Source organism: Galeopterus variegatus, unplaced genomic scaffold (genome assembly GCF_000696425.1).
Source record: "Galeopterus variegatus unplaced genomic scaffold, G_variegatus-3.0.2 Scaffold2008, whole genome shotgun sequence".
NCBI classification, from domain to species: domain Eukaryota; kingdom Metazoa; phylum Chordata; class Mammalia; order Dermoptera; family Cynocephalidae; genus Galeopterus; species Galeopterus variegatus.
The window spans coordinates 177,961-189,991 of record NW_007728119.1 but is presented as its reverse complement, the minus strand read 5'-3'; the positions used below and the strand labels follow the sequence as shown (position 1 = coordinate 189,991).

General features: G+C 35.6%; 1 protein-coding gene and 1 pseudogene across 1 annotated transcript in view; one reads left to right on the top strand and one right to left on the bottom strand.

Moving 5' to 3' along the window:
• RFX3 (regulatory factor X, 3 (influences HLA class II expression)) overlaps positions 1–12,031 on the top strand; it is a 173,226-nt gene that overhangs the window by 96,622 nt on the left and 64,573 nt on the right. The window contains exons 6-7 of the mRNA XM_008580050.1: positions 1,860–2,041; positions 6,544–6,663. Of these exons, the coding sequence (XP_008578272.1) occupies positions 1,860–2,041; positions 6,544–6,663 (302 nt within the window). The remainder of the gene's footprint in view (positions 1–1,859; positions 2,042–6,543; positions 6,664–12,031) is intronic.
• LOC103596422 lies at positions 4,244–6,480 on the bottom strand (annotated as a pseudogene).

The window sequence follows — 12,031 nt, the reverse complement described above, 5'->3', positions numbered from 1 at the left end:
TAGAAGACTTCAAGTCTTTATGATCAGAACTTTAATTTTTTATTTTTTTTTCTGACCGGTAAGGGGATCGCAACCCTCGGCACGATGTGGTCTGCACCACGCTCAGCCAGTGAGCACACCGGCCATCCCTATATGGGATCCAAACCCGCGGCCTTGGCGCTGGTAGTGCCACACTCTCCTGAGTGAGCCACAGGGCTGGCCCTAATGGTGCTTTTTTTTGGGGGGCAGCCGGCTGTTATGGGGATCTGAACCTGGGACCTTGGTGTTATAAGGCTGTGCTCTAATCAACTGAGCTAACCAGCCAGACCTTTAATTTTATTTTTAAAAGAGCTCTGTTCTGTCTCATTCGCCTGGTGGCTGTATTTTCTAAACCAACAATCACTATGGGTTTAATGACATAATCTTAATTAAATAAGTCTCATGTAAGAATATTTGAAATTAAAATGGTTTTCAAAAATGGTTGTCATGTTTAAAGGCAATAATTCTGAAAATATTTTTTAATGTATTTTCTTATTAAAAGCCTGAAAGTTCACGTTCTAAGTTTGATCACAAAATTTAAAATATGTAAGCAAAATAGAAAAATGCTAATTTATATGAATGTTCATATCATTTTTCGCATTTAACTGTAAATTCCTAGAAGATGGGGGTTACATTAATCTTTGTATCACTAGGTGCCTAGCAGGTTGCCTGGCTTACAGTTGGTGCTCAATAAATAAATTTTTTGGCTTCCGTAATTTATATTTAACTTGAATTACATGTTTTAAATATCAGCTCCTTATTGCACCTCTTATATATGGCAAAAAAAAAATAATGTTGAGACAAGACATGAAATATTTGCTGCTTTTGTGGAACTAATAATTGGTCTAGAATAATCAGTAAAGGTGAGTTGGAAACCAGACTCTGGCATTGAGACAGTATGTGATCTTAAGAAAGCCATTTAAGTCTGTTTCAGTTCTTTTGTAAATAAGTAAATGAATAATCTTGCTAATGTTGAAATTCAATAATATATGCCTAGATTAGATTTTCTAAAAATTTCTTGCACATTCTGTACTTTGAAGATTTTTTAAAAAAAAATACACACTGAATAACATAAAATTTTTAAATGTGAACTACAGACTGAGAAAATATTGCTTTACCAACCACTATTGTAGTATTCCTTCCAAAATTGTGAAAAAAACAGCTTTGAGGCAGAAATATTCAAATGGTTACAGAAAATGATTCCTTTTCATTACATATAAACTCTTTGCCGATGTGTAGTGAATTTCCTTCCTTTTGGGGAAGAAATGACTGAATTTTGTCCTTTCTGCTTACAGAATTTGTCCCAGTAGACAACATTGTTATGGTATCATCTGGTGGTAATTTGAGATAAGTAAATTAGGATTCTTTAAAAATGAGTAGAACCTAAATATAAACAGTCATACAAGGTAGCTTGCTGTTCATGTATCGTAACAAACCAACGCTAAAGACATATTATATGCTATGCTGCCAGGCTTGGTAACACACTTTGTTCTGTACCAATTATAAACGATATTTATGACCATTTAATGGAATTATTTGAATCCTCTGAAGAGGTGTTTGTCTCCAAAATAGCAATTGATACAGGGAATGTTAGTGTCTCTACACGTACTTGGATATTTGAAGAAATGGATATTGTCTGAGGTCATAAGTGATTTTCAGCCATTCACGGTGTTTTCCGAGAGTGTTCAAAGCCAGATCACACTGGCCTCTGAATTACAGCAGTTGACTCTAACATAAGACTTGATGAAGAACTACGTATTTCTGTACATTGTATTTACACAGTCTTATAGAAGTTTTGGCCAATTTTATGATTTCTCTGTCTTTACTCTTATTTCTACCAGCTCCAGTGGCTGTTGGACAATTACGAGACAGCAGAAGGAGTGAGCCTTCCCAGAAGCACTCTGTACAACCACTATCTTCGACACTGTCAGGAACACAAACTGGACCCAGTCAATGCTGCCTCTTTTGGAAAACTAATAAGGTCAATTTTTATGGGGCTACGAACCAGGAGATTGGGCACTAGGTTAGTAATGAAAAATAGTATCATAAACTAATCTCTCTTTTTCAAACTAGAGCACTTCAGTGTATTATTTGAACAAAAGTACCCGACGACAGGTAATATATGAGGAAAAATATGGAAAGAGTTCAGTTTATAAAATTCTTGGGAAAAGGAAAGGTCATTATTCAGTGACTACTACCAAGCCAAAATGTTGTGTTGTAAACATCAACTGAGCAAAGCTTTGAGAAGAGCTATTTCTCAAACTACGTAGGAATTAGACCAATCTGTTAATGCAAGATTTGCATATGATGCTTTAAAATTAATGTATATCACTGTATTCTCTTTTTGAAAGTACTGAACATCTTCCCATAGTTTCTACAAATTATTAAACACATTTTAAGTAGTTGGGCAGAAGGATATAGATGCTTTTGATTTCCTAAATCTTACAGAAATCATATATAAAGCATTAAAATAAAGATGCTACACTGTATAACATTACGTGATATACCTTTAATTAGTAATAAAACAGTATTTTAATAAAGAGTTTTTAATCTTAATAAAATAAACAGAGCCTTAGTAATTGACTTCATTATAAATTTATACTGAAGAGAGAAGTGACTGTTGTAGGAGAGAAAAGATTCAGCTTTTCCTCACTTACCTCAAGGTTCATAGCTAAGACTTTTAATAACAAAAGACAAATAAACAAGAGAAGCATACAGATTTATTTAATGTAAGTTTTACATGACACAGAGCCTTCAGAAATGAAGACCCAACGAAACAGGATAAATTGTATATATTTCATACTGTGTCTGATGAAGAAGTGGATAGTTTGGAGAAACATGATTGGGTAAAACGGGTGTGATCTAATGGTGATAACTGGGGGAAACTCAGCCACGGCCTGTCTTTCAGATTCTTCTTTGTGTCTGTGTCTTCAGAGATAAGGATATTCTTTTCCTCCAGGTAGAGGGAGGACCCCTCTGGCATGAGGGTCTCATGACCTATTTTCAGGGGAAGGTCGGCTAGGTTTTATGGCCCACTTCAGGGGAGAAGGGGTGAGGGTAATTTTTTTTAGTTTTTATGGCCTGCTTCTGCTGTTTTCTCAAATGCCAAGATACCATATTGCAGGATAACATGTCCTGAACCCTTTCACTGTGTCGGTTTTGTGAGATTTACAAGGTCTGTATGTATTCTGAGTGTGAATTATTCGTTTCTGTTGCATTGTAAGTGATTGTGCAGCTTTCAGATTGTTAGAGGTTCAGTTCTCTCATAAGTCCATTTTCTTCTATCTATTTTTCAAAAGGTAGTATATTCTAAACCAGAGAATATGATTGTGTATTCAGACTAAAGGAATTAGCTTTCATTCCCTGAAAAAAGCTTTTTGTTTCTCCTGCATTTTTTTTTTTTTCAAAACCATAAAAATCATTATTTGGGAACCTAACCTACTATCTCCTAGCTGATGGCTCAGTAGTTATGCATACCCGTGCCAATATTTTGAAACCCTGGGCTTTATTCAACATTCTAATAGCTGTATTGTTGTGCTTCTTTTGTTACTGAAAGGATTTCAATGGGTCCTATTTTGAGGCTCCATTTAAACCTTGAAACACATCTTTAAAATAGAAAGGGACAAAATTGGGGTTGTTTGGGTTTGTGAATGAGTAGAATCCATACTCTGCAAGTACATACTGCAATATTGAAGCTTTTTCTTTCTGATGTTCCTTCCCCCCACCCCTTACTATATGACAATTATGTCTCCTGCTCCTTTAAAAATTGTATGTAGTGTTTGCAATTAAGGTTCAAAAGCAAAGCCTACAAGAATAAGGAGAAAATAAATACTATGGTGGGAGTTTAAACAAAGAAAGAAGAGGAGAGGAAAGTGACAGATGACGCGACTGTCAGGAAAACAAATGCAGTCGCTGACCCGAATAAGTAAATGTGGCCTGTGAGAGGAGAGGCCAGGGAACTGGGTCGCACTGGTACCGCCAGGACCTCTGCTGTGTCTCGCCCACCCTGGACCCTGGTACTGCTGCAGCTTCCCCTCCCCAGTCCCTCCTTATCCCCCCAAGCAATTTCTGTGCCAAGATGAAGAGGAGGCCCCAGACCACAGGTGGCTCCTGGCCATGAGGGGCTGCTGCAGCAGTGCCAGGGCCCAGGGTGAGCGAGACACAGCAGAGGTCCTGGCAGTGCCAGTGCGGCCTATTCCCTGGCCTCTCCTCCCACAGGCCACACTTACTTATTAAGGACAGCGACTATATTCGTTTTCCTGACAGTCACATCATCCTTTGCTTTCCTCTCCTCTTCTTCTGGGCTGCCTCCTCCCGAGTGATCGCCAGCCCAGGTGGGCAAGGTTGGCTTTGGCTTGCTTCCAGATAAATGCATTTCCATGTAACTCTCTTTTGCTTTCTGCTTCTTGATTTCTCCTTGTTCTGTTCTTGAAAGCTCCTTTGGCCCATCCAGATCCAGTCCTGTGAGCTTTTTGGTTGTCTGTGACACCTGTTGGGGATCTCAATGTCAATGAGCACTTGCATGCTTTTGCACTTTTGCTGGTGGTCATTATCTTCATCATCACTCTCATCTGAGTCTAGAGATTTCTTCTCCTTTTTGGGGTCACGTGCACCCTCATCTTCACCTCCTTCTCCTTGTTTCTCTTCTTCCCTGGCCTTCTTTACAGCCTGGAGCTGTTCATCGGTCTCCTCAGGGCTTGCGTACTGCCTTGCCAGGCCTTTGTGGCCTCACTTTCTCCCTCCTTTAGTGAGGTCCAAGAAATTGTTTCTGTTGTGGAAACAGTTTTATCATTTACTTTCTACTCTTAATCCAAGGAACAAAAGGAAAATCAGTATAAATCATGAGGCAAACTCAATCACAGGCTTTTTTTTTAAAGTGAACTGTATGCAGAACTATTATTATCCATCAATAAAATTGTATGGTGAAAACATTCAAAGCAGAGTCAGACCTTTTTCTAAAGTTTCTGGACCTAAGTAAACAAAAAATAAATAAAATCACTATGTTTTTAAACAAAGGCAAATCAAAAGGTATCTTTTGTTAGATCCCATCTCCAAATTAAATTTGAGCAAAGAAGAACATGGCTATGTTTCTCTGCCCAGTCATTTCCAATGTAATAAAAAGAATCACTCCCAACCCAACCCAAATGCTAATTTGTAGGAAAGTGAAAAGAAACTAGGCACTCCATGTATTTGGGGTATCACAAGACAGACATTATTTTACTCTGTAGTTTTGTCCCCTGATCAATGCCTCCTGCTTCCTACCCATACCTCTACTCCCTACCATCCTCCAATTTGTACAAGGAGCACTACAAACTGGGTTTGTGATATTTTTTAGTTTAGTTTTTTTTTCCCCGCCCTATTCTGCAGTACATTTTGGAGACAGAATCTAATCTCTGCAAGTGGAAGGCCTTTATTTGTAGCATTAAGTTTTCATATCTACTTTACTTTGCTGAAAGGATATAGTTATATAGATGCCCCATATTTTCTTAAATTAGCAATATTATATAGTAATTTTAATGTCTTTTCAAATGTATAGAGTTCACCTAATATGTTTTTTAATCTTAGAAGAAAAATTCTGCTCTATTTTTATAAAAAAAATATTTAATCTACACTTCTCTTGCATTTCTTTTTGTAAATAAAAGAAAAAAATTGGAAAGAGCCCTGATGTCTTGCTATATATAGACTTGTGAAAAACTACTATTTTCTCTTTGGAAGAATTTACATATTTAAAATGTTATTTTGCAAGAATTTGCAAATTCCGTTCACAGCAAAACTTTGTCGTTTCTAATAGCAAATGTGGTCCTTCTCATGAACATGGAGAAATTGTGACATTTTCATTTCAAGTGGAAATTGCCATTTTCACAGAGAAATTTCCCCATGTCTGTCATGACATATCTTATTCAGCCTGAAAAATTGATGTGAATTCATAAAAACAGAGACTAATAAAGTGTTTTTCAAAATCAATAAATGCCTACTTCCTTTTTAGTTTTCAAAATATTAAATAATAGACTTCACCACCACATCTTGTAACAATGAAATTATCCCTGAAGTAAAGAGAAAAACGTAGAACTTATCCAAAACAGTAGAATTAAGATTTTTTTCTTTGTTTAGTATAGCCACTTTACAATAATTTATATTTAGTGTGCAACCCTTTATCCTGTTAACGAATTTTTATTGGCCAAAAACTTGTTCCCACCATTACCCTTTTAAATCAAATTTAAAATATAAGTTTGAAAATTAAAATGTAACTTGAGTGGAACAAATGGACTGTTTTACTAGAATTTATGTGAAAGTTTATAAGGAAATATTATTCTTAGGACCTTGCTGATTGATTCAGAATCTTATTTTGATTCTTCAAATGTTGTCACCATAAAAACACACTTCTACAGAACAGGTAAACCATAAATAGATAACAGTATGCTGCTTTTACCTAATTTTCCAAATGTGAAATTCAGTGGCCATCTCATGTGATTAATATTGATTTGACTGACTTTTTGTGTTTCCAATGTTTGTTCTTTTATGAAGAGGAAACTCCAAGTACCATTACTATGGGATTCGTGTCAAGCCAGATTCTCCTCTTAATCGTCTACAAGAAGACATGCAGTATATGGCTATGAGACAACAACCCATGCAACAGAAACAAAGGTAGTCTCTGGAGTTATCATTGATGTGTCGAAGCTGTGTGTTTCTTAGTTGTTCAGGTCTCCTTTTTTCTGAACAAATAGAACAGATACCTAAGTGTACAAGAATGTTGCACCTGTTGGCATGCTTTCCTGATGGGGAGTTCCTAAATATGATTTAGAATTTCCATGATACTATCTGTTTTCCAAATTTTTAAAAATTACTTATCAGTCAGCCTGTTTGGCCCCTTTTAAATGTGACATCCCAAACCGTTCAGATAGGAAAATGAAACACAAAACATAAGGAGCATATCCAAGCAAACACCAGCTGGAGAAACTTGCTTCAGTATGCATGAGCTTCTGACTTGCTATTCTGCACATCCCTCAAGTCATTCTTTTTGACACAGTATGAATTCTTGCAGAATGTTTGGGACTTCTTACATTTTCTTTGAATCCAACTTTCATAGACATAGAATTGCAGATATTAGAGCTGTAAGAGAACTCAAGCATTCACAGATGGATGGTTGGATGGATGGATGGATGAATGGACGTATGGATGAATCAAATCATAGATCTCAGAATTGAAAAATACCTCAGCCTAGTCTGGCCTTACAACCTATGGCAATCAAAGCATTAATAGCCCTGTTTTTCACATGAGTCCCAGAGATGTTGAGTGATTTACACAAGTACACAGTACTGTTTCATAGCCAAGGGCCTTCTAGTCCATGTAATTTCTGTCACAAGTTAGAGTAAATAAAATGAAAAATTCCTCCCTCTTAGCCAGCATAGCTCAGCCATGAGAGTAGTTATGATTTTTCTTTTCAATTGAGCATGTGGGATTAGGTAGGAGAAAGGAGGCTTCTGCATAGGTCCTAATCCATTGATCTAGAATGATTAGTTGCCTTGGTCCGATCTTCACATCCAAAATAGTTTAGTCAGAAGCATAAGCTCTAAGTCACTGTTGGAGAAAGTGTATATCAAGTCTTTTATCTATTTAATCAGCAAACACTGAGTCTTTATTATGTATGTGCTAGGCCCTGTATGCAGAGATAAGACACTGTTCCTGTCTTTGAGGAGTTAAGAAATTAGAAGGGGAAGCACATAGGGAGTTGAAAGAAAAAAGGAATGCAATCTGAGAAGGGCTAAAGTAAAGCTTTGATCAGGGAACTACTGGAATACGAGGAATTTTTAGCAAACTGGGAGAGGATTGGGAAGCTCCATAAAGAAAGTGCTGTCTGAGTAGGGACTTAAAGGAGTCATAAAAAGAGAAGAATATTCAGGCATAGGGATAATGTAAACAAAAGCACCTAGGGGAAAGTTCATGATGTCTTTGGTAAATTGGCCATGATTTGGTGAGGTTGGTATTGCAGAAGGAGAATTGAGGAGATGAGATTTAAAAAGTAGTTTGGATTGTATGTTAAAGGATTTAGTTGTATATAAAGCTGATAAATTTGTGCTTTGTGCAGAACATAGCTTTGGAGCAAAACAATAAAATTTTGATTTTTCTAGAGAGATGACTTTTTGATTTGGGGCAAGACATATTTAATGGGTAGAGACTGGAGGTTAAGACATTTGTTAAGTGGTTTCAACACAGTCTTAATTTCCAGTGTAAGTGGTTCAGACTGAAGACTTAGTCCAAGATTGGCTTTCATTTAAAGATATCTCAAGGATTTTAGATTTTTGTTTCACAGGTTCTTAGTCTTATGTTTTTAATTTCTGATTCTTATTTTTTGATGTATAGCCAATGAAACATATTAATAAGGGCTCCAAAAAAAATAAAATAAAATAAATCACAGAATAGTACTTTATACAGTTGGAGATAGAGTTTGTGTGAGTTACCATATATTGTAATTGTCTGGGGTCGTGATTATTTTTTCCATCTGTTAGTGGCAACACATACATCTTTTACTTTCTGGTGTGATCTGTGCACTCACACATAGCAACACTACACAGTGGAGATGATGGTGAAATCAAGAAAAAGAAAAAGTTTGCCTCAAAGATAACATATACTCAAACTTCATTATGAACAAAAACTTGATAAATTGTACCTAAGACAGCTAAAGCATACTTCTTTCTGTGATTTAACTGCAAGGAATTCTAGAAAGCTTTCATGGAAAATGGAAGGCTCCAAGGGATATTCTTTATAAAAAGTCTGAGTTAGGTAAGCAAGACCTAGGACTTTCTATGGTCTCCTCTTGAAATAGATTCTAGAGCTGTAAAGATTATTGAGACATAAAAACCCCTGCAATCTCAGTATAGTGGTAATTGCTTTTAGAAACATATACAATATGGTTGTATTTAAGAAGTGATATAAAATTCTCAGTAATATTAATAAATTTTGCCAACTCTAGATTCTTATAGAGTTTTCTTTCTTATGAAACAAGAATGTTAGAGAACCAAAAAAATAATGAACCGTCCTTTAATTCATTAGTTTTTTTTAATGATACAAGTTTTGGATAATGGGCAGTTGTTATTGAAATGATGTCTTGCTAGTTGATTGCAGTGTTAGTGTTACCAACTGCTTGGGACTCATTAGGATTAACTGGGCAGCAGGAGGATTCTCTTGTCTCTCCAAAGGAATCTATATCCACTGACAACGCTGATAGGTGTTAACTGAAGCCAGTTGCCCCATTGTGCGGAAATACTTGGACAGGAGAGAAAGTTTCTCTCCATGAATCTGAATATAGCAGTTATGAGTATTTGTTGAAAATGATGTCAAAAGAGCTTATTGTGTCATTTGTTTTATGGTTTAAAAAATTACAAATGATGATTTCAAAACTTACATGATTCTACTGAATATATTAAAATGTATGTAAGAAAAGACTGTCACTCTCTTGTTAAAATACAAGTTACATGTGAAAGGTTTAAAATATTTTATAGCAGGGACTAGTATTTAATATTTCAGAATATTTAAGTTGTTTAAATTACATGCATCTATGTGTGCACATCTTCTATAGTGTAAATTTACATGTTTCATTTGTTCTTATAGTGAAAAAATTCAGGTCTATTCAGTGATTATTTTGTCAAGTATTTTTAAGTTATGGTGCTCACTTTGTAAATTATTCTGATGAATTTGGAATTATAGTAGTTGTATATATTATAGTAGTTTTATTTAGGTTCACAATTTCTTGAGCTCCTTTATATAAGGTATCTCATTTGAAGATTTGATAGGGTGGTAGAGGAAATTTCCATTTATCTACAAATCAGATTCCCAGCACCACCACCATATGGATCGTAACCATGAATCTGGAAATAAATTGAAACAGATTCTGATTGAAAAGCAGATGTCATAAAGCCTGTAGTTTCACTTAATTGAAAAGATGAAGCCATCCTCAAGCCATTTTCCTAAAATAAAGGAGCAGATTAGAGCCCACTTGATTCACAGGCAATCATGGGATGTGTCAGCTGGCAAGAGGAAATATAAGTAGACATGATCTTTTATTTACTTTTGGGTTATTCAAGACAGCAGTCTGTGGAAGGACAAATGGACGTAGGCACTCTAGTAGGCCCTCCGACTATCACTCTAGTGACTGAAATCTAGTCTACCATAATGTAATAACTGCTTTGCATATTGATGACATTATGGGTAATTAAGAAGAAATAAAATACCGTGGTTAAGGAGGCAGGAGAATGTGTAATAGTTTTTTTAAAAAAATATTTTCTGTTGAGAATATTTCATATGAAAATAATTTTTGCACTTAAATGAGGTAATATTCATTTTTCAAAGAAATTTATTCATGGACTAATTTGTTTACTCTAATTTAGACAATAAATAAATTAGGTCATTATAGAACAAGAATGAATTAGTAATTTTCAGCTCTACAAACTAAGGAAGAATGTTTGTTGCAGTTTATTTTTAATACTTAAAAGAAGCGCATAGTGTTGGCACATATATTTTAGTGGTTCTTCCAAATCTTAGTAGCAAAAGTGGTGGAATAGAGCCAAGTACTTCTGACAATGTGCTTGGCTGTGTTTGATCCCAGTAGTTGTTCTCAAAATATTAAGCTGCATTTATAATTTCTTCAACAAATACATATCAACTGTCAGTTGCATACAGAGTATGTGCATTGCATCCAAAAGCGATATCACAGGATCAGAGAGTGTTAGAGCCAGAAGGAAGAGATTACCTAGTCCATCCTATCCTTTTGATGAGAAAACTGAAGTTCATAAAGGGTGTATATCTCCACATTCATATAGAAAGCAGGACAAGAATCCAAACCACTTGTCCTTTTTTGGTAAGAATTCCACCCTGAAAAAGGTAAAATAATTCAAACAGAAACCTACACATGTAATAACATTTTTGCATGTGAAATAAAAGGGAAAAATCACATTTTAATGATTATGTTTCAGTTAAGTGAGGAAATGTGCTGTTCCCTGCCTCTTTGCATGGTCTTTACAGGAATTGGATTCTGTGGAAGAACGAACCTTTGTGGCACTGAGGGGAGGGAAGGAGGTGAGTTGGAAAGATGTTATAGCAAGTCTATTTTTGCTTTGGCTGCAGATTGATGTGAGAGCATACATGTTCCTAAGGGATGAGGATGAAATCTAAGTACTTTTGTCATTAGAAGATGTTTCTAAATATATGGTTCATAAGCAGGTTAAAAAAACCATATATTTAGAATTGGAAAATAGGGATCTGAGTACAAACTGCTTTGGCACTTATACCGTGTATGACTTAAGCTCACTGAGCCTCAGTTTCTTCATCTGCAAAATGGAAATTAATGATAATACACTACCTCACCAATTGTTTAGAAGTTCAAATGGAAAAAAGTGTATGTAAAAGTTTTTGTAACTAGAAACATTGAAATGTTAGATAGTAATTATCTTTATTATTATTGTACTATGAGCACTAGAAAAATATCTTTATTTAGGAATACTCAGATGTTTTAGAGGAGAATGGAGCCTGGCAATTAGGCAAGCTTCTGTTTCTCCATACCTTGAGACAGCTGAGGGTGGCAGGAGTCTTTATTGCAAAGATGATCAGGTGTCTGTGCATTTAGCTTTTGGAGACAAATAAGGAATCTTGGCAATGAGGTATTTAATGTTCACTATGCCATTGCCCTAGTCTGTGATGTAATGATCATATTTCCCATTGAAGACAGGAGAGTCATAAATAATCACAACGCTCAGTAATTGTTAAACTATAGCAATTCATGTAAAGCTTGATAATAGTAAGTGGTGGTAACAGTCACCACTTACTTATCCCCCTGATTACTATTTATTGAACATTTAAAGTGTTCTTCAGTATGTACTTTGTATAAAAGATCTCATTTGGCAATTACTGTAGGAAATCGAGGCCCACTTAATTTTGCTGTATGGAAGAAGGTCACTGTTTTTTTTCTCAGATATAGCCTGAGATGCTTTTGTTTTGTTTCTGTTGCTGTTCTGGCATC